The sequence below is a fragment of the Capra hircus genome, chromosome 10 (genome assembly GCF_001704415.2).
Source record: "Capra hircus breed San Clemente chromosome 10, ASM170441v1, whole genome shotgun sequence".
NCBI lineage: Eukaryota > Metazoa > Chordata > Mammalia > Artiodactyla > Bovidae > Capra > Capra hircus.
In genome coordinates this window covers 51,762,250-51,785,075 of record NC_030817.1, presented here as the reverse complement: position 1 = coordinate 51,785,075, position 22,826 = coordinate 51,762,250, and the positions used below count along the sequence as shown (strand labels likewise).

The 22,826-nt window shown below is 38.8% G+C and overlaps 1 protein-coding gene across 5 annotated transcripts in view; it reads left to right on the top strand.

Annotated features, from left to right (window-relative positions):
• Positions 1-10,801, top strand: part of SLTM (SAFB like transcription modulator) — a 43,570-nt gene extending 32,769 nt beyond the window's left edge. For 3 of the 5 annotated variants that reach the window (XM_018054275.1, XM_018054276.1, XM_018054277.1), the window contains 7 exons: positions 1,996-2,176; positions 2,893-3,017; positions 4,006-4,176; positions 4,927-5,232; positions 5,340-5,484; positions 7,502-7,662; positions 9,731-10,425. In XM_018054275.1, the coding sequence (XP_017909764.1) occupies positions 1,996-2,176; positions 2,893-3,017; positions 4,006-4,176; positions 4,927-5,232; positions 5,340-5,484; positions 7,502-7,662; positions 9,731-9,839 (1,198 nt within the window). In that variant the 3' untranslated portion in view covers positions 9,840-10,425. Of the gene's footprint in view, positions 1-1,995; positions 2,177-2,892; positions 3,018-4,005; positions 4,177-4,926; positions 5,233-5,339; positions 5,485-7,501; positions 7,663-9,730 lie in introns of all 5 variants that reach the window. The other 2 variants (XM_018054274.1, XM_018054273.1) reach the window with 1 other exon arrangement.

The following is a 22,826-nucleotide window of genomic DNA, read 5'->3' as shown; positions in this document are numbered from 1 at the left end:
AATTTTCTTGTGAAAGTGTTTCAAAATATAAATTTCCAAATATTAACCTGTATTGTTGAATGGTCACTTATGGAGTTTCATCTGTTCATTCAGAAGGGTGCTAGGAACTACCAGAGATACTTTTAGCAACTTAAATAATACTATGATTACCACACAGTTTACTAAAAGGAAATAATTCTTGCATGCTGCTGCTGCTGCTGCTAAGTTACGTCAGTTGTGTCCGACTCTGTGCGACCCCATAGATGGCAGCCCGCCAAGCTCCCTTCCCTGGGATTCTCCAGGCAAGAACACTGGAGTGGGTTGCCATTTCCTTCTCCAGTGCATGAAAGTGAAAAATGAAATTGAAGTCACTCAGTCATGTCCAACTCTTCGTGACCCCATGGACTACAGCCTACCAGGCTCCTCCATCCATGGGATTTCCCAGGCAAGAGTACTGGAGTGGGTTGCCATTGTCTTCTCCAATTCTTGCATACTCAGAACTTTTTTTGTTTTGATGAAGTCTCAGTATGCTTGGCTTCCTGTTCAGATGACCAAAGCTGAGAGAAGAGTGAAAGTGGGAGTTATTAGGCAGCACTTCTCAGACCTATCAGACCAGCACCCGTTTCATAGTAATAAAACAAAAAAAATTGTAGCACCTTCTTTACTAATCTGAAATGAAATTGATATATAACATACTTATTATTCAAATATACAAAAAAGAACAATAAAGCCTTGACTCTAATATGAAGAAAACATAAAGTAATTTATAATGAAGCATATATTCCAGATATGAATGTTTAGGCATGACGCTCTACAAGATCTAATGAAGTAGTCAGATGTTTGCACCTCTCTTAAGACTCAGTGAGAATGTGACAGCTACAAACACAGATTGATACCGGTTTGTCATATTGGTGAGTCAAATACCAGGAGTAGTGTTGATGTTATGGAATGACTTCTGAAATGGTGAACAACTCTTGGTGAAGTTCTCAAGAAGGTGTAATTTTTCCTCTTTTTATATGGAGCTGCATTCCTGGGAACTTTAGTGTACATAAAAGGCCAAAGGAAATGAAACTAGCATTTATTGAAAATGAGTTAAATGCTAGGGCCAGATTTTTTTTTTTCTAGAAGTGATTTTGTTTTGATGACATGAATTACATTATGGCATTTGAAAGGTATTTGGAGTGTTGGATGGTTCTTTGTGATGCAGGACTATCTTGACTATATCATGCATCAAAAGATGTAGAATCCTTGGTCCCTTTAACTAATTGCTGGTAACAGCCCCCTTGGTCATTGTTATAATTAGAAATGCCTTTCCACGGGGGCTGTACTGAACCATTGAGAACCACTGGGTTACTAGGAGAAGACATGCTGATTGACAGAACACACTGGGTGCCTTAAAGTGAGGAAATGATTAAAAACAAACAGAAAAATAACCCACTTTTAAAAGTCTTGATATAATAATTTAGTTGAGCACATATTTGAACTCAAAGAAACGTGTTATTTAGAGCCATCTATTATGGGTTGTGAACACTCCAAAAGAGGCCATGAGGGCAGCCATTTAGTATAGCATTTGCTGTAATTCATGTTGGTGGCTATGATCCCAGTTCAACAAAACTAAGGCTTACTTCATTTAAGGAGAAAGAATATATCCTAGATACCTGAAATTTTTCTATCAAAAACAGAAGTTTGTAGTTCAGTAAATTCATATATGTAGACTATCCTTTTAAAGATGTTGACTAATTAATGGGCTGTTATAGTGGGATTTTTATTTAAACAGGAATCATCTAAGAGGCAGCTACTCTGTAAAATTGTTCAGTTGATAGTCTTAAATAAGTGACAGTATTGAAATCTGTTTAAAGTTGTATTTTGAGTTCTCTTTCCAGTTACATTAAAACTATTTAGAATGAGTCGAAGTATAAAATTGCCAACCTCAGGGAAAAATAGAAATTCAAAAGCTATTCTCTTTCACACAGTGCTAGCATAATTTAAGTATTTCTAAATACTGATTTTTGTTAGACGAAGAGAGATTGCAGAAAGAGAGCGTCGAGAGCGAGAACGCATTAGAATAATTCGTGAACGGGAAGAACGGGAACGCTTACAGAGGGAGAGAGAGCGCCTAGAAATTGAAAGGCAAAAACTAGAGAGAGAGAGAATGGAACGCGAACGCTTGGAAAGGGAACGCATTCGTATTGAACAGGTGCAGTCAGAAAATCTTTTCATCTTAAATAACTGACCTTTTTCAAACCCTGTGATTTTTGCCCTAAAATTTGCTTTACATGCTGTAAAGCTTTTATAGAATAAGTTCAGCTAATGAGCATCTATTAAGTGTCCCTGAGATAACAGTGAATTAGGTGCTAATTAAAACTACATTTAGTCATGACTTTGTTCTAGCCAATTGGTAATAACTTGAACTCTGCGATATCATGGCAGCCTAATAGTCTGAGCATAGGACTATGAGTCCAGAGTAGTTGTAATCCAGGCTCTGTCACTATCCCATTCTTAGAAAATAATAACTATTTCCTTACTGATTATAGTGGGAAAGATTCCCCAAGGCTGGAAGGAAACAATGCCTCTCTGCAGAATTGCATCCAGGGTTTTAGGACACTTGGTCTTATTAATAACTTCATCTCTAATTACTTTTAGGTGCTTTTGTTTCAAATTATTAAACTAAATCTGACCTTCCATATTACTTGCCAGCTTTCACCACCCAGTCTCTGTTATTTTTACTACAGAACAGTAGTCATAGTTTAGATTGCAATTACTGAAGTCAAGTTTTTTTGTCCCAGGTTTGTCTTTTGCCTGGTGCTTGCTTATAATGTTTTCTTAATGATAGGATTAAAGCAAGGTTGCACATATACTTACCTTATGTTTTCATTTTGCATTGGTTGGTTCTTCCTTCTGTGTTGTCTGAAGGAACGTCGTAAGGAAGCTGAACGCATTGCTCGAGAACGAGAGGAACTGAGAAGGCAACAGCAGCAGCTTCGTTATGAACAAGAAAAAAGGAATTCTTTGAAACGCCCACGTGATGTAGATCATAGGTAGTTGCTTGCTTTCTTTAACAGTTAAACTTGCTGTCTTATTCCTTTTATGCTAAGACTATAGAATTAGAAAGTTCAGGCACCTGTCGCTGGAATACAAGGTCATGATCAAGAGGGATAGGAATGATTGCAGTAGTGAATTGGACATCAATGGATTTTCAACTAGAACAAAATTCTTCCCCATTCCACCCACTGGCCCCCCCTCCTTTTTCCTTTCTTTGCCAAATGTTTTCCACTGTGACTTGAAGTACTGAATACATGGTAGACTTTATTTATTTATTTTTTTTTAATTTTTTTTTAGCGGGAGACTTTATTTTATTTCATTTTTTTTTTAATTTTAAAATCTTTAATTCTTACATGCATTCCCAAACATGAACCCCCCTCCCACCCATGGTAGACTTTAATAATGGCTCTCAAACTCGGACCCATTTTGAAAATTCTTACAGGGTAGTACAGACAGTATAGAAATCAAAGTCACAAACTTGGGAACACTAAAATATAGATTCTGTAATTTGTTTGCATTCATAGTTCTTAATAGACTTCAAAATATAATATAGTAATTTAATTATCTTAATATAAATTCTGTGAGATTTAGTTGATTGTGTTGAGAAATAAGTGAAGCGGAGTGAATGAATTGTGCTTGGGACTAACCTCTCTATCCTTTCCACAGTTAAGTATAACCACAAGTGTTGTATTCTCCTGGTTAGAATTTTATTTTAGAATGGTATCAAGTATTTGTCTTATTTGCCTTTTTCATTTAGTAATTTGAAAAGTTTTTCAATTATTTTCTGTGAAATTCCTCTAATACTATAACTTTCTATAATTTGATAATTTTTTGCTAGCTTGTTCTTACAAAAGAATGTTTTGTCTTGAGTTTATTAGCCCTCTGTGCCCACAGTTCCTAGCATGTGGTATGTATGACTCCAATAAGTGCTATTTTGTTGCTGTGAAACTAATTTATATAAACGAGCAAATATTTCTCTTCAAGGCGGGATGATCCTTACTGGAGCGAGAATAAAAAGTTGTCTCTAGATACAGATGCACGATTCGGCCATGGATCTGACTACTCTCGGCAACAGAATAGATTTAATGACTTTGACCACCGAGAGAGGGGCAGGTTTCCTGAGAGTTCATCAATTCAGTCTTCATCTTTTGATAGGTAAATGAATATGTTGAAAATTACTGTATTTGGTGTATGAGCCTTGTTAGTGATAGTTTGGTTCTCTTAAAATCTTAAGTACAGGTCATAACTGAGTATTCAGAACAAATCATGTTTGGTTTTTCTATTTGTTAATGAGAATGTGATTCTGTATTCAAAATTAGTTTTATAGGCCACCATAACATGCTTAAGTAGGTAGGCTTTATCTTCTTAACCTTTAAAACTAAGTGAAAGTATTGTTACCTTATGATGCGTCTCACTTGTGAAGGATAGTAAAATATCCTTCAGGTTGGTAGTGACTTGAGTGTTTGATGTAATTTCCCTTGTATGCCAAAAAACCACCCTTCATGCCAGACATTTAGTTCAGTTTAAAAGAACATAGGTTATTATGCTCAGTCATCACTGTGCTCAGGCATGTCTGACTCTTTGCAGCCCTGTGGACTGTAGCCCGCCAGGCTCCTCTGTCCATGGGGCTTTCCAGGCAAGAATAGTGGAGTGGGTTGCCATTTTCTCCTCCCAAGGAATCTTTCCAACCCAGGGATCAAACCCATTTCTCTTGCATTGATAGGGAGATTCTTTACCACTGAGCCACCTGGGAAGCCCCATTACAATCAGTAATTATGGCTATTTTGTTCTTTGCCTTAAGTTATTTTTTAAAGAAGGTGTTCTTACTGTAGGTTATGCAAATAAAGTTAAGAAGAATCAGACCAAGTACTTCTCAAAACCTGTTTTCTTTGTTTTGGATAACAGGAGAGAACGTTTTGTTGGTCAAAGTGAAGGGAAAAAACCACGTCCTTCTGCACGAAGAGAAGATATAGGTTTTGAAAGGTATCCCAAAAATTTCAGTGATTCCAGAAGAAACGAGCCTCCACCACCAAGAAACGAACTTCGAGAAACAGACAGACGAGGGGAACGAGATGAGAGGAGAACAGTGATCATTCATGACAGACCTGATACCACCCACCCTAGACATCCTCGAGAAGGAGGGCCCAATCCATCTAGACCAACCTCCTGGAAGGCTGAAGGAGGCATGTCCACTGACAAACGGGAAACAAGGTATTTGTATAGTTTCTAATGCCTAGCTAATGGTGGTAATAAAGCACTTGGGTTTTTCAAAAAAGGTTAGAGTTTGATTGTATATGTTCTTGAATTTTGTTTAACAGAGTTGAAAGGCCAGAACGATCTGGGAGAGAAGTATCAGGGCACAGTGTAAGAGGGGCTCCTCCTGGAACTCGCAGTAATGCCTCTGGCTATGGAAACAGGGAGGGAGACAGAGGAGTAATCACTGACCGAGGAAGTGGAGCACAGGTAAGTGCTTATGAGAGTTTATTGTCAACTCTCCAGAAATAAATTTAGAGGACTCATTGAGACATTGTATTTATAGTATCATTTGGGCATGACCTCGTTAGATTGGCATGATTGGCAGACTGGTTTCTCACGAAAGGTCTTAATGCGCCTTGTATTTTTTATAAAAATATTTACTTGTTTCCCTGCATCGGGTCTTAGTTGCAGCCTGCAGCGTGTGGGCCTCTCTAGTTGTGTGCAGGCTCCAGAGTAGGCGGGCTGAGAAGTTGCTGTGCATGGGCTTAGTTTCCCTGTGGCAAGGGGGATCTTAGTTCCCTCACCAGGGATAGAACTTGAGTACTCTGCATTGGATGGCAGATTCTCAATCACTGGACTACCAGGGAAGTCCCTTTCAAGACAGTAGTTGAACATAGTAGTCCAGAGAAGCAGGATACTAGCCCTGAAGTTTTTTTTTTTTTTATTCTAGTTTTTTAAAATATAATTGACAAACAAAACCATGTAAGTTTAAAGTGTACAACATAATAATTTGATTTAATCTCTAAAGTTTTTATTAAAATTCCTGCTGAAATTTGAGAATTGTTGTATTTGGTAGATGAACCTTCTTAATGATGACTTTGGCTTTATTTCTTTTTTAAGAAATTGAGATTTTCAAACTGGATGGAAAATCTTTGACCTGTATGTGTGTTTCTATCATCGTTTTCCTTTTTTTTTTTTTCTTTAAGTAATACTCTCTCTTTCCTCCTATTTAATTAAATAAAGTGTAGAACTGAAATAAAACACTTGTCTCTTTTTTGTTCTTTTATTTTTAGAGGTAGGTAAATGGAATATTTTGTGTTTTTTAATTACTTTTTACTCCTGCAACACTTCATTGACTTGAGTATTTTGTAAGTTAATGAATAGAGGACATCTGTTTGCAATTCAAATGAGCAAAAACCTTTTACCTGATTTGTTGATGAAATAACTGGCATGATATAGGTTGACAGTAGTGAAGATAGAATATTCTTAAATTACAGAAAAGAATTTGGAAGTGTATATATGTGTGTGTATCCATCCTTCAACCTCTATTATCCTCTGGTGCTCTGTGGTTTTGTAACAACTTTTTACCAGAAAACTTTTTAATCTCTAGGCATTCTAGTTAATACCACTTTATGTTTTCCATTTCATATAAAACATTTTTGAAACACATTTGGGCCTGCTGGGATTTATAAGTTTCAGTGTTTCTAGTAAGTAGAAATATTCAGTAGATCAATTCATTGAGCTATATACCCTGAATAGAACCTTTTAAAATTTGGTTAATATAATCCAGATATTCTGCCTTATTTAAAGTTTAATGCAGTCTTATAGACTAGCCCCTGTGCATTCAGTTACCCTTTTTGCAAAAGGTATCTTTAGGGAAAAGATCTTATTCCTCCCTTGGAAATTTCGTTTTCATGGTGTCGGGTCTGTAAGCTGTTCTGACAGCAGTATGTATCTATAGAGCACCTTCAGATTTCTGTAGGCTTTCATAACTTTTGACTCTTTTTTTTCCTCCCTCAGATCCTTAGTTTTCTTTGTTCCTTTATGTTCAGTATTCTTTTTTTTAATAGTCATGGATGTAAGGCCTTGTAAGAGCCATAACAGTAACTACTACTATGTAAAATAAGATGGCAGCTCCTATTTCTGTGTGGTACTTGCATGTGGATCGTATACCCTACCCTGATTGTCTTAAGGTTCTGATCTCTCAGTATGCCTTCTTAACACATGTAGAGATCTAGGCATTATATATAGATCCAGAAATACTCAAGGGTCAAAAAGTACATGGGTGTTAGAAGGTATAGAAATAACAATGCTGAATCATTTTCTACTTTTCTACCCTTGTAGCCTGAGTAGCTTCCCAGTTCAAAGTAGATGGGAACCTTTTTTCATATTATTCGTTCTTTCATCTTCTCAGACATCTTAATTTCTTTCTGACATGAGAAGTATACCAGCATAAGTAAATTGGCCTGAAGCTGAGGTTTTCTTTTAATATGTTATTCTTTAGCACTATCCTGAAGAACGACATGTAGTGGAACGCCACGGACGGGACACAAGTGGACCAAGGAAAGAATGGCATGGTCCACCTTCCCAAGGGCCTGGCTACCATGATACAAGGCGAATGGGCGATGGCCGGACAGGAGCAGGCATGATAACGCAACATACGAGGTAAGTAATTAATCAGTTCAAGTTTTTCTGCCAGCATACAACCAAACCTTTTTTCTTTAAAAGTCGTTACGGTTTCTGAGAGATTTAATTATAATGAGTAACAACCGTAGGTCTGCCCAGAATATTTCTTCATATTAACTCAAAGTCTCCAGGAGATTATATGCAGGGTTTGTGCTCAAGCTCTGATGTTAATATTCCTCATTATAAGTTAATTAATTGGTATTTTGGCATAGATCTTGATATAGGTATGTATACATGTCAGAATCCAGCAGACAGGAATATTAATTTCATATTGGAACAATCTTCTTATTCACTATCATTACAAAAATTTTTAGAAAGGAAGAAGAAACTGAAAGTATGTTCTGCTTCCTCCTTTCTCAAATAGCTGTATCAGAATTTTTGGACATTTATCCCAAAGCCTGTTCAGATGCTAAGAGATGAGCTTTATTTTCTCTTCATACCAACATCCATTGTGACCCTTCAGCTGACCTGAAGTATTTGGCCTATCTCTTCTATACAATTCATTCTTTCCCATTCATCTATCTTAGAAGAGACATTGGCTTAGCTCACTGACCTAGTAATGTTACTACTATTCTATTGGTTGCTTCCACCATCAGATTTAAGTGAGTGTTATACTTGTGCCTGCCCAGCCTCATCACTCATTCTTTTTTTTTAAAGTGGAGGATAATTGTTTTACAATATTGTGTTAGTTTCTGCTGTACAAGGAAATGAATCAGGTATATGTATACATATATCCTCTCCCTCTTGAACTTCCCTCCCACCCCCTACCTCTGCCCCATCCATCTAGGTCTTTACAGAGCACCTAGCTGAGCTCCCTGTGCTGTAGAGCAGGTTCCCACTAGCTGTCTCTCTTATACATGGTAGTGTATATATGTCAGATTTTTCCCACCCTCTCCTTCCCCCATCCTTAGTTTTTAAAGGTCACCCATACCTTTTTTCTTGATAAATACAGATTCCTTTATTTTATTTTTAGTTCTTGGGCTCTTTGGTGATTAAACCCTTTCGATTTTCCTTTTTTGAAACATTCCTCTGTTTTCTAATGTACCATAATTTTATTTTTATTTATTTTATTGGCTCCTTCACATGGTTGGCTTTTAGACAGTATTCCTTATTGTTTTATATTGTGATCACCATGTAGATGCTTGGATGAGTCAATAAATTCAAGGTCACAAGGAAACTCATTTCCCTCCTGTTTCAGATCTTTATGTTCTGTCTCCAACTTCTTTTAATTTGCCAGTACCGGACTGGAAAAAATATGGGCCTCATCTTTATTTTTCTTCTTGTCTAGCATAAACTTCTAAGTATGGTTCAGTTAAAAAAAAAATCTGTGGTAGCTTTGTCTTCTTTTTCATTTCAGCTCCTGTCGATCTTCCCAATATTTTTCTCTCCTCCATTTTTCACATTATTTCTAAATTTAACTGTTGAGACTGTTTTTGTACACCATTTACTTGCTGCAGAACTACAAACAGCTTCTTTAGATTACTTAGCCTGGCATCCAAGCCTTTCTTTAATCAGGTTTTATCCTTAAACCATTTCACCATGGATTTTTATCTTCCAAATTTGTTTTTTTGGGGTGGGTTTTTATTCCTATATTATTTATTCATACCTACTTTGCATTATTCATATAAAAGAAATTCCAAAAGTATTTCTTAAATGATGTCCTGTAGTTCAGAGGTTCAAGTTCCTAGTTGATGCTGATGCAGCTCTGGGGACCACACTTTGAGAAGTCCATTCATATGCAGACCATGACATGGCTTACTAAGAGGCAGGGGTTTAACACAAGACTGTCAGAGCTGAAATCCTTACACCACTGTTTATTATCAGATAATCATTGTGATCTTAGGCAGGTAACTTAAATGCTGTATCACTCTTCATCAGGAAAGTGGGGTTAGTAATGGTACATACCTCACAGAACTGTAGAAAAAAGTAAATTATTTAATATGAGTAAAGTACAGTGAACAGTGTCTGTTAAATGATAATCACTTTTTAGGTATTAGCTGTAGTTATTTTCTTCTCTGACATTTTTTTCTTTTAAACCTTTTTTCAGTAATGCATCCCCAATTAATAGAATTGTACAAATCAGTGGCAATTCCATGCCAAGAGGAAGTGGCTCTGGATTTAAGCCATTTAAGGGTGGACCTCCACGACGATTCTGAAAATTACTTGCTGCCATGGTTTCAAGATAATTTATTGAAATCTCCTGTAAACTTTACTTGACTACTTATGAAGAGGACCTCTGACTTGCTTGAGAGTTGTCAGACTTTTCCTTTTTCTCTTTTTTTAAAATTTAACATGATTGCTTTTCTCAATTTTGGAGAAGATGTTTAAATAGTTCCGTTGTAACTTTTAATAGTTTTGTGTATCATTCAACTTTTTTTCTTGCAGCACCAAGACACATTGGAAAGGATAGGAATCAAAACCATTTTGTTTAACGCTGTGTGAATATAAAGAGTAGTTTGCAGGTGTGTGGTAGTGGTTTAATTTGCAGCATTAGCTCTGTGGTGTCAGGCTCTAGAGTTACTTCTTATCAACAAGAATTTTCAGCCTCCATTTTGAAGGCTGTTTAAGCTTAAGAAGTCTGCTGTTTAATTTTTAGAAAATAAGATTGTTCCTTGCATTTCTGAGTATTATGTAACCTATTTTTGCAGAAGGTACTGTTACATTAAGTGCATCTGTGTATCCTGGTTTTAAGAAATGTACTCTTTTTTGAAATAAACCTTCATATTCTGTATAGTTGCTAAAGTGTTGAGAACCTTTTTAATTGTAAAATGAAAACCGATTTTCAGTTTAGTGTAGCAGCACACTTGTTCAGGTTTGCATGGTATGAAACCAAATAGATTAATGAAACCTTGGCCATGAGGTTTGTATCACTGAGGTTCTTAGACTGAGTTGTGCAGGTAAGTGCACTTTTAGGTAATCTGCACTGTTTGATGGATAAATTCCATCTCTGGGAATTGTGTTGGTATTAATGTTTCCATATTCCCAACTATGTTGAGAAGTGGAAAAACAAAAAACAAAAACCCAGGTTCTAGATTGGTGAATCAGTTGGGTTTTGTAAATACTTGTATGTGGGAAGGCATTGTTGTCTCTTTGTGAAAATAAAAATCCACACCTGGAAGTGTATGTGTCTTTGTTTCCAGCGTTTTAGGTGTTGGTCCTCCAGCCCTTTTCCTTACTCCAAGTAATTGACTAAGTTTAGAGCTTTAACGACAGTGTTTTGGTCTTCTTCCTAAGATATAAGTTTGACTGACTCTTCACTTTTACTGAAGTGTTGGAAACTTAAGCACTAACCTTATGACTTTTTTTTTTTTAAAGCCTCTTTTCCAGGGAAGTCCTTCAAGGAAAATTCTGAATACCACCTCTTAAAGCCTCCCATATTCCTTCATGTGAATCAGTAGTTCAGATGGTCTAGATTCTTGGAAAACAGCAGCGTGTACAAAGTAAAAGATGGGTGCCAAGGGATTGCCCAGAGGCCACCTTTTGATTTGAGAAGGAGTCTTTATAGAAGTTCTTTATTGAAGGCAGCCAGGGTACCTTTGTCTTTGACTCTTTGGGAAACTGGCACTTTTTCTATTGTTCTGGATTTCATACCCTTTTCTTCCCTTCCTAACCCTGTAGTTTTGGAGCAGGGGTCTGTCTGTGTGTAGAAGTCTACTTCTTCATTTCCTGATCCCCTCTGCACATTGTAGAATGGTACAATAGAAGTCTCAGTTATGTATTGCAGTGAACTAACTTACTTTTCTGCTTTGCCTCTTTGTAAACTTTGGGTCTTTAGGTCACTTTTGATCTTTTTCCCTACTGGTAGAGTGGAGCTATGCTTACCATAATGGATTACCCAGTTGCTAACATTGCTAAGCACTTTATTTGCTGGGCAATGTACTAAGCATTTTAAATGCATTGCTTGCCTAATACTCAAAAAGAATCGTACTAGCTGTAAGTAACAATTATTGTTCTATCCATTTTCAGATATGGATCTGAGAAGTAATCTCTTAAAAAATTAGATCTTTGATTTGTTATAATCTTTTCTACACCTAACACTGAATGGCACAACTGTCCAGACTGGTAGGTAGGTATTTTTTTCCTCAAAGTTGCCATAGTATAGCATTTTTAAGTTGAAAAAACCTAACAGAACTGCCTTCTGAAGTTTTGGCATTGGGTTTGGAAGTAACCCTCAGGGTTCAGGGGCATCAGTTACTAGATATCTGGCTAGCTAAGGATCAGTAGTGAAATCCAATTTTAAAGAGTTTATAAAGGAGGATGAGTTCCTCAAAACCAAGAGAAAAGAGAAAATTTTGTTACTCTCCATATACTTATCAAACAATCCAAAACTGTTTCAGCATTATGTTAGAAGGTTTCAGTGATTGAGGAGTAACAGACAGCTTACAGTGGTTCCGGAAAGATGTGGTTTTTAAAAAAGAAGAAAGAGCCAGTCTTTTTTTTTTTTGAAAGAGCCAGTCTTAATAAGCTTGGACAAGACACTGAAGTCAGAAACTTCAAATAATTATAGTTTCAAATAATTGCCCAAAATAATTGTAAAAGAGATGTAAAAACTTCAGAATTGCATAGAAACATTTAGAAACCCTTCTGCCTGTATTGAATCCCCTGTATTGAGTTCCTCCATATTTAAGCCGGTTCCAACAATTAAACACTTATTGAATCCTTAAACTACAAAAATGTCAAATTACTTTTGCATTCTTTCAAACCTCATCTAATCCAGCTTGTTACCTAAAGATGAATCTTTTCCAACACCTCTAACTGCTTAATTAGCTTTCCTCTCAGTGTCTCTAATTTAACATTTCAATCACCACTACCCCCCAACAAACTAGCTAATCCTCACAAATGTTTAGCCACTCTCTTCAAAATCAATAAGGCTCATACATAAAATTCTCTTTTCTACATCATGTAAACTGCATCAGTCAAACTGCATCATGTAAACAGATCAGTCAAATTGCATCAGCTTATTTTTACCTGAAAAAAACTGTTTTCTGAAGTCCTTAAGTGCTTCCTGCAAAATAAGGTTCTGTCTTTCCTTTCTCTCTCTTTGTTATACTTGGTGCTTCTAACCAGGCTTAAGGGTAAGCTTCCAAACAGTTAATTTTCATGTATGTATTCTGTACCAATTACTTTTATGTCTCCCCCACCAAATGGCAGATGTTCTTCTTTTTTCTGTTCTAAACCTTCAAATATTGCCATATCTCCCTTGGAATAAACCCAGCCTTTGGAATTGCGATACTTCTGATCACCTTGTTTCCTGCTTCTCCTTGCAAACTTTGTTTCTGCCACATCAGCCTCTTGCTGTTTCTTGAATACAGTCTCCCATCTCTGGCCTTTTGCCTTGATCTGGAATACACTCCCCCGCCACATCCACTTTGTGAAAATGTCACTTTCTCAGTGATGCCTTCCCTAGTATTTATAACTTTTATAATACTTTCATCCATTCTCAATATTCTCCCTCCCCCTTCCCATCTGACATTTATCATATATTTCTTCCAGCTTAGATGTACACTCCAGGAGGGCATCAGTTTTGTCTGCATTTTTTTTTTTTGTTTAGTTTTCACTTCCATATCCTGAGCACCTCACACTTAGTAGCTACTCAATAAATAATTGTCAAGTAAATACCTATATGGAGAATTCAGAATTTTTCTAGAAGGTACTTAGGGGCTGCAGTTTGGTAGGAATAGCGGTTGGGGTGGGGATCTGGGCTTGGTACAAATGAATTGGTGTAACCAACACGGTTTTCTAATTAGAAGAAATTAAAAGACACTTGCTTCTTGGAAGAAAAGCTATGACCAACCTAGACAGCATAGGTCCATCTAGTCAAAGCTATGGTTTTTCCAGTGTATGGATGTTAGAATTGGACCATAAAGAAAGCTGAGTGCGAAGAATTGATGCTTTTGAACTGTGTTATTGGAGAAGACTCTTGAGAGTCCCTTGGATGGCAAGGTGATCAAAACAGTCCATCCTAAAGGAAATCAGTCCTGAATATTCATTGGAAGGACTGATGCTGAAGCTGAAACTCCAATACTTCGGCCACGTGATGCGAAGAACTGACTCATTTGAAAAGACCCTGATGGTGGGAAGGATTGAAGGCAGGAGGAGAAGGGGATGACAGAGGATGAGACGGTTGGATGGCATCACCGACTTGATAGACCTGAGTTTGCGAAAGCTTTGGGAGTTGGTGATTGACGGGGAAGCCTGGCGTACTGCAGTCCACATGGTCACAGAATCAGACATGACTGAGCGTCTGAACCGACTGACTGAATACATTTTCTAAGATTGAATACTTGTAACTTTGAGAGTATCTGGTGAAAATTGAGGTAAGCACTTGAGGAGGGCGAGCATCTGCTCCCTTTGCGGCAGCAAGAAATGGGACTGTTTAGAGACAGGTTGCCCGGACCATCAGACTTAAGCCTAACAGAGTAGATGCTTGCCTTAGGCAGGATGTGTGTGCTCAGTTGCTTCAGTTGTGCCCGACTCTGTGCGACCCTGTGAACTGTGCCCGGCCAGGCTCCTCTGTCCTTGGGATTCTTTGAGGCAAGAATATTGGAGTGGGTTACCATGCCCTTCTCTAGGCAATCTTCCTAAACCAGGTTACTGAGCCCGTGGCATCTCTTGCACCTGCATCGCAGGCAGACTCTACTACTGAGCCACCTGAGAAGCCTCTTACGCATGAATACTAACCATCAAATCATCTTTGCTCCAGTTCCAAGCTCACCAAATCATATATTTACTTCCCACTTGGATTTGACATCTGGGTTAGGAAGTAAGAATATGAAATCTGCTCAGTGGTTAAATTTTTATTGATTTATTAAAATGCTTACATCAAAAGCTCAAACAATAACCAGTCATTTGGATAGACTGTTTTCTGTTTCAAATTTCTGTCAACATACATTAACTTCATTACTTTACTCATTATGGTCTACCAGGCAGGCATTTGGGAGATGGAGTGGACAGGAGACAGATCAGATACCATGAGAAGTAAAATATATAGTACATTTCTTAAGTATACGATAGACTAAAAATTCTAAAACATCCTGTAAGATAAAAACCCTGAAGTATCCCAGTTTTTTTAAAATTGTCATATACCTATGAGCTTTTAAAATTACTTTTACTCTATTTCCCAAATGATCTGCAATCCTTGGTTCCTCTTGTTCTTGGCTTTCTGGCTTCAGGAAAAGCACCCTGATTGGGTCTGCTTCACCTTGTGTACATTTCACTACCACAGAACCACTCTTAACAAATCACACTTGGGCCAGACTGTACCATAGGAAAGGCCCTCGTTTCTGGACAACCTACAGCACTGTCCAGTCTAAAGACTTAGGGATATGCAGGAATTAGGAGTTAGAGTGGCAGTTTGCCATTTACTAGGTGGGTACAATTATGGGCAGCTTATCTGTAAGTCCAAGATGCTATGATGAACTTGGCTTACCTTGCAGGGCTGTTGTAAGGATTTAAATGGTGAAAACATGCATGGAATACTGAACTAATTCTCACTCATTCTCTTGCAGCAAACTTGTGCTCTCTGATGATAAAAAAGAAAAATTTCATCTGTAAATGTTGCTGGTTACGTAGAGAATTGAAATAGTATAGCTGTTGCTAATGAAATCTTAGGTCTAATTTGGTGAGATAAGGCAGTAAATACTTCTCAAGCCTGGACCCTACTCCAAGACATTCAGAGCAGCACTTCAGCATATTTGTCTGCCAAAGCTTCCCCAAAGGATCCACGTGTGCAGCCTGGGTTGAGAATCATGGAGATACAGCTCAGAGTAGGAAGAACCAAATGTTCTTTGAAGAGCAGCTGCCAATTTTATTAGTAGAGTTTTCCTCATCACTGCTCCAACATGTCATTTTAGTTTTAGAAACACCATCTTGCCAGTGGGATGAGATGCTCTGAATAATGTAATTTTCCAGTTAACTGATGAATAATAATTTCATATCGTTGAACCACTTGGGATAGGGGAAGGTTAACTTCAGCATTGGGAACTTGTGTCTAGGGCTTTAAAACTGTCTTGGTTAAGCTGTGAAATACTAATTCTGCGTATTATTTAGATAAGCAGTACTTTATATTTAGTATATTAACTGGGAGAGTCACCTTTTAAAAGGATTATAGATTGATACCAAGGTTAAGAGACTAGATCCAGAGTTAGAAGTCTTGGAGTCTGGTTCTGATCCTACTAGCTGAAGCATATAATATAACTTTTATGGACCCCACTTTCTTTATCTACAGATTTATAACCTTTATGATTCCTCTCTAACTTAAAAAAAATTCAAATATAGGCAACTCTTCATTCTACCTACTCACAGGAGACTAAAGGGTAACATCATAGGGCATGTTACAAACCTTGATTGTCATCACAGAAGTTTGTATTTATTGAGCACTTACCGTGTACTAAGCATTGTACTAAGTAATTCAGTTCAGTCGCTCAGTCGTGTCCGTCTCTTTACGACGCCATGAATTGCAGGACACCAGGCCTCCCTGTCCATCACCAATTCCTGGAGTCACTCAAACTCACGTCCATCGAGTCGGTGATGCCATCCAGCCATCTCATCCTCTGTCATCCCCTTCAACTCCTGCGCCCAATCCCTCCCAGCATCAGAGTCTTTTCCAGTGAGTCAGTTCTTCACATGAAGTGAAGTGGCCAAAGTATTGGAGTTTCAGCTTTAGCATCAGTCCTTCCAAAGAAATCCCAGGGCTGATCTCCTTTAGGATGGACTGGTTGAATCTCCTTGCAGTACAAGGGACTCTCAAAGAGTCTTCTCCACCACCACAGTTCAAAAGCATCAGTTCTTCGGCACTCAGCTTTCTTCACAGTCCAACTCTCACATCCATACAGGACTACTGGAAAAACCATAGCCTTGACTAGATGGACCTTTGTTGGCAAAGTAATGTCTCTGCTTTTGAATATGCTATCTAGGTTGGTCATAACAGGAGTAAGCGTCTTTTAATTTCATGGCTGCAATCACCATCTGCAGTGATTTTGGACCCCCCAAAGATAATGTCTGACACTGTTTCCGTTGTTTCCCCATCTATTTCCCAAGAAGTGACGGGATCAGATGGCATGATCTTCGTTTTCTGAATGTTGAGCATTAAGCCAACTTTTTCACTCTCCTCTTTCACTTTCATCAAGAGGCTTTTTAGTTCCTCTTCACTTTCTGCCATAAGGGTGGTATCATCTGCATATCTGAGGTTCTTGATCTTTCTCCTGGCAATCTTGATTCCAGCTTGTGTTTCTTCCAGTCCAGCGTTTCTCATGATGTACTCTGCATATAAGTTAAATAAGCAGGGTGACAATATATAGCCTTGATGTACTCGTTTTCCTATTTGTAACCAGTCTGTTGTTCCATGTCGAGTTCTAACTCTTGCTTCCTGGCCTGCATACAGATATCTCAAGTGGCAGGTTAGGTGGTCTGGGATTCCCATCTCTTGAAGAATTTTCCACAGTTTATTGTGATCCACACGGTCAAAGGCTTTGGCATAGTCAATAAAGCAGAAATAGATGTTTTTCTGGAACTCTCTTGCTTTTTCGATGATCCAGCGGATGTTGGCAATTTGATCTCTGGTTCCTCTGCCTTTTCTAAAATCAGCTTGAACATCAGGGAGTTCACGGTTCACGTATTGCTGAAGCCTGGCTTGGAAATTTTGAGCATTACTTTACTAGCATGTGAGATGAGTGCAATTGTGCGGTAGTTTGAGCATTCTTTGGCATTGTCTTTCTTTGGGATTGGAAAGGAAACTGACCTTTTCCAGTCCTGTGGCCACTGCTGAGTTTTCCAAATTTGTTGGCATATTGAGTGCAGCACTTTCACAGCATCATCTTTCAGGATTTGAAATAGCTTAACTGGAATTCTATCACCTCCACTAGCTTTGTTCGTAGTGATGCTTTCTAAGGCCCACTTGACTTCACTTTCCAAGATGTCTGGCTTTAGATGAGTGATCACATCATCCTGATTATCTGGGTCATGAAGATCTTTTTTGTACAGTTCTGTGTATTCTTGCACCTCTTAATATCTTCTGCTTCTGTTAGGTCCATACCATTTCTGTCCTTTATGGAGCCCATCTTTGCATGAAATGTTCCCTTGTTATCTCTGATTTTCTTGAAGAGATCTCTAGTCTTTCCCATTCTGTTGTTTTCCTCTATTTCTTTGCATTGATCGCTGAAGAATACACTTTTTTTTCTTTATGAGGATTCATGCTTTGAACTTCCTGAACACTACTGGTATGTGTTTAGACTAGTTACTTAACCTCTCTTTGACTCAGTTGCATCATCTGTAAAATGGGGGTAATGTAGTGCTTACTTCATTGGGTTCTAATTCAGATCAAAAGCACTAGTTCATGTACAAAAATTTTAGAACATTTAAGTTACTATTTTAATGTTTATTCTACTTAATATGATATGTTTTATTATTACTGTTTTTTACAAGGACCCAATCAGAGGAGTGGAAGTCTAATTAATATTGACTCAACTATTTTATCTTACATATGCAGACAGAAGTTGGTAATTAATCTGGTTGACTCACACCCCAGTTTTCTGATGTTGCTTGTCTTGGAACAATTCTAAGTTATCCTTCTGGTGTCAGCCACATCCCAAACCATCTCTTTCCCTTGCATGAAACTATCAAGTCCTAGTCAAGTGGATGTACATTTCCAACATCCTAGATCATTTTTGGCTGCACCTAATACAAATGCCAAGGTCTCCTCTAAGAACAGTGAGTGAGATTGTCACAGTACAGCTTCTGCCTTATTTATCTGAATCCTTCCTGTCCCACCTATATGATTCAACCAAATTAAGCACACACCCAGGCCCTGGAAAACGGAAAGAGGCCTATGTATTTGGTGCCGTGGGAAATGTGCAAATGACATCACTAGTCCATCCTTTCTCCCACTGCAGATTGAAGTCATTCTGCTCACAATGGACATGTCTGAGGCTGAATGTAGCCAGCAATGGCTGAGAGTTGACAAATACGAATTTCTTGCTAATTCATTAGAAGTTTTAAAACACAAGCATACATAGTATATAATCTTTTTTTCGAGTTCTCCCAGTTTATTGCTACCAACCCATCTCCCACCCCCATGCACACATGCTCAGTCATGTAACCCCATGGACTGCAGCCCACCAGGCTCCTCTGTCCATGGACTTTTCCAGGCAAGAATACTGGAGTGGCTTGCCATTTACTTCTCAACATATTACCTAATCTTAATATAATAAGTTTGACATTTCTTGTTCAAAAGAAGAGCTTACTCTCTTTCCAAGGAGAGGAAATAATAATAATGATATCTGTAGAAAATTTTTCACAAGAAGTACCAGCTTTCCTTTTACTAAATTGAAAGAGAAAATTATAAGTAAAGCTTTAAAAAAAACTTCAACACAGGCATTTTTATGACCAGTATTGGATGACAGGCCAACCAGATATCCCATAGCAAGCCCTTTAAAGTTGCAAAATTACACAAGAAAATGTCTCATAACTGACAGACATGATCATTTAGATTGAAAAGAGTCACCAAGTCCCTTCAGCGGTTTCCCTTGTGGCTCAATAGTAAAGAATCTGCCTGCAATGCAGGAGACCTGAGTTCAGTCCCTGGGTTGGGAAAATCCCCTGGAGAAGGGAAAGGCTACCCACTCCAGTATTCTGGCCTGGAGAATCCCATGGACTGTATATAGTCCATGATATCGCAAAGAGTTGGACATAACTGAGCAACTTTCATCAAGTCCCTGGAACAGTGAATAAAAAAGACTCATATCAAGGCAATTCATTTTGAAACATCAGGCCACCAAAGATAGAAGATCCTAAAACCTTTTAGGCTGTAAGAACCACATACAAAGAATCTGAAGTCAGAAGCACATCTTGGTAGTAATATTACCAAGCCCAAGCTCATTCTGCTCACCACATGACAGGCCAATAAACTGGGAGACTCTGTTATTGGAACAAGGAAATAATGACTTTAATGAGAAAGCTAGCAGATGGAGAAGAATTTTCCACAGTTTATTGTGATCCAAACAGTCAAAGGCCTTGGCATAGTCAATAAAGCAGAAATAGATGTTTTTTTGGAGAAACCTATATGCATGTCAGGAAGCAACTGGACATGGAACAACAGACTGGCTCCAAACAGGAAAAAGACTACGTCAGGGCTGCACATTGTCACCCTGCTTATTTTACTTATATGCAGAGTACATCATGAGAAACGCTGGGCTGGAAGAAGCACAAGCTGGAATCAAGATTGCCAGGAGAAAGATCAATAACCTCAGGTATCCACCCTTATGGCAGAAAGTGAAGAGGAACTAAAAAGCCTCTTGATGAAAGTGAAAGAGGAGAGTGAAAAAGTTGGCTTAATGCTCAACATTCAGAAAACGAAGATCATGGCATCTGGTCCCATCACTTCATGGGAAGTAGATGGGGAAACAGTGGAAACAGTGTCAGACTTTATTTCTTTGGGGTCCAAAATGACTGCAGATGGTGATTGCAGCCATGAAATTAAAAGACACTTACTCCTTGGAAGGAACGTTATGACCAACCTAGATAGCATATTCAAAAGCAGAGACATTACCTTGCCAACAAATGTCCACCTAGTCAAGGCTATGGTTTTTCCAGTGGTCATGTATTGATGTGAGAGTTGGACTGTGAAGAAAGCTGAGCGCCGAAGAATTGATGCTTTTGAACTGTGGTGTTGGAGAAGATTCTTGAGAGTCCCTTGGACTACAAGGAGATCCAACCAGTCCATCCTAAAGGAGATCAATCCTAGGTGTTCTTTGGAAGGACTGATGCTAAAGCTGAAACTCCAGTACTTTGGCCACCTGATGCAAAGAGTTGACTCATTGGAAAAGACTCTGATGCTGGGAGGGATTGGGGGCAGGAGTTGAAGGGGATGACAGAGGATGAGATGGCTGGATGGCATCACCGACTTGATGGATGTGAGTTTGAGTGAACTCGGAGTTAGTGGTGAACAGGGAGGCCTAGTGTGCTGTGATTCATGGGGTCGCAAAGAGATGGACACGACTGAGCGACTGAACTGAACTGAGATGGAGAAGATGGCAGACAGCGGCTCAAAAAACCATCTTCCCTCATTCTGAATTCAGGCAACTTTTACATACAGGAGGGGAAGGGGCGGGGCTGAGCAGTACCGCTAAGGGCACCAACCAATTGCTGAGTGCCTCTGCAGGAGAAGCAGAAAGGTGCATCTCCAGAAAGCGGCTGGTCTGAAGGACCCTGCTTTTGCAGAATGTCCTCCTCCAGCCCTCCATGGAGAGAGGCACACAAGCGGCAGAGACCACAGTGGCCATGCAGAGGCAGCGGACATGCCTATTAACCAGGATCACTGTCTGAGGCTGCGGGTGCTGTGGGATCAGCTCACCACTGGCCTCAGCAGTCAGCTTGTGCCAACGAGGAGGCCTGGAAGCTGGTGCCCTGGAGCAGAGCTCCCACCTGCCTGCTTGCCTAGTGGGTGGGTGGTGGGAGCAGGTTGGCCTAGTGGGCTAGGTGGAGCGGGTCAGCAGCTCCTGCCTCAGCAGAGCACTGAGACTGGCACCAGGGCGGGAGCAGGGAAGGGCCATCGCATCTGGGTTCAGGCTGAGGAAGCCACCACTGCTAACACTGGAAGCAAGACCGGTGCCTGTGAAATCCTGAGAGATGCGTGTTTCCACTCTAAACTTCCGCATGCAGATGAGCTATCCATTGAGTCTGAGGGCAAAACAAAGACATTGTCATACCTGCTTCTTCCCACAGATGTACCCCATCTGCACACTTCTTAAGGAATTTACTTAGAAATGTAAACCATGTGAGAAGTAAACCAAAAGGTCACACTATGTACAAAATAGATAAACAACAAGGATTTACTATACAGCACAGAGACTGTATTCAATATTTTGTAATAATTTATATGGGAAAGGAATCTAAAAATATATATATACATATATACACACACATATATGTATCTGTAACTGAATCCCTTCATTGTACACCTAAAAAGTTAATTAAATAAAATAATTTTAAAAGTAAACCAAAAAGAAATAGACATGGGTCCAAGAAGTGGAAAATCCACTCCAAAAGAAAATTCTTAGGATTATGACAAAAGTCACACCAGGACTGATATCCAGCAGGTCTTTTGGAGAGCAAGTAGTGCAGGTTGAGGCAAGAAGAACACCACAGGGAAGATATTCCCAAGAAAATGAAAGAGAGCTAGAGACAATGTGTGAGAGAAAGGCAAAACAGCTTACCTAGTATGTTTGTACCACAGTGAAGGGAGTTATAATTCTATCAAAAAGTTTATAGATGAATTAGTGAGAAGTGCAAAAAGAACTAAAGCAGTGGCCAAAGAAGGCAATTATTAATATGAAGAGAAGAAAAAAAGTTGTACATAGATCAGCTGTGAACAACAGATGTAATATAAACATTGATTACCAGTTTAATCAAAAGCTGGTACATTGCCAAATTGGGAAGATTGGAGGAAAAGCACATGTGGCAGAAAGTCCATAGGCAACAGTGAAAGACCAAGAAACATCACATAAGCAACTTTTAAAAATTATTTAATTGTATAGTTGATTTACAATGTTGTGGTAGTTTCAGGTGTACAGCAAAGTGAATCAGTTATGCATATACATATATCCCCTCTTCTTTAAATTGTTTTCCTATATATATCATTATAGAGTATTAAGTAGAGTTCCCTGTGGTATACAGTAGGTCCTTATTATATATTTTATATATAGTAGTGTGTATAGTAGAGAAGGCAATGGCACCCTACTCCAATACTCTCGCCTGGAAAATCCCATGGATGGAGGAGCCTGGTGGGCTACAGTCCATGGGGTCGCTAAGAGTTGGACAGGACTAAGCGACTTCACTTTCACTTTTCACTTTTATGCATTGGGGAAGGAAATGGCAACCCACTCCAGTGTTCTTGCCTTGAGAATCCCAGGGACGGGGGAGCCTGGTGGGCTGCCGTCTATGGGGTCACACAGAGTTGGACACGACTGAAGCGACTTAGCAGCAGCAGCAGCAGCAGTGTGTATACACCAATCCCAAGCTCCCAATTTATCCCTCTCTCCCTTCCCCTCCTGGTAACCAAAAGATTGTTTTCTACATCTGTGACTCTGTTCTGTTATGTAAATAAGTTCATTTGTACCATTTTTAAAGATTCCATATATAAGCGATAT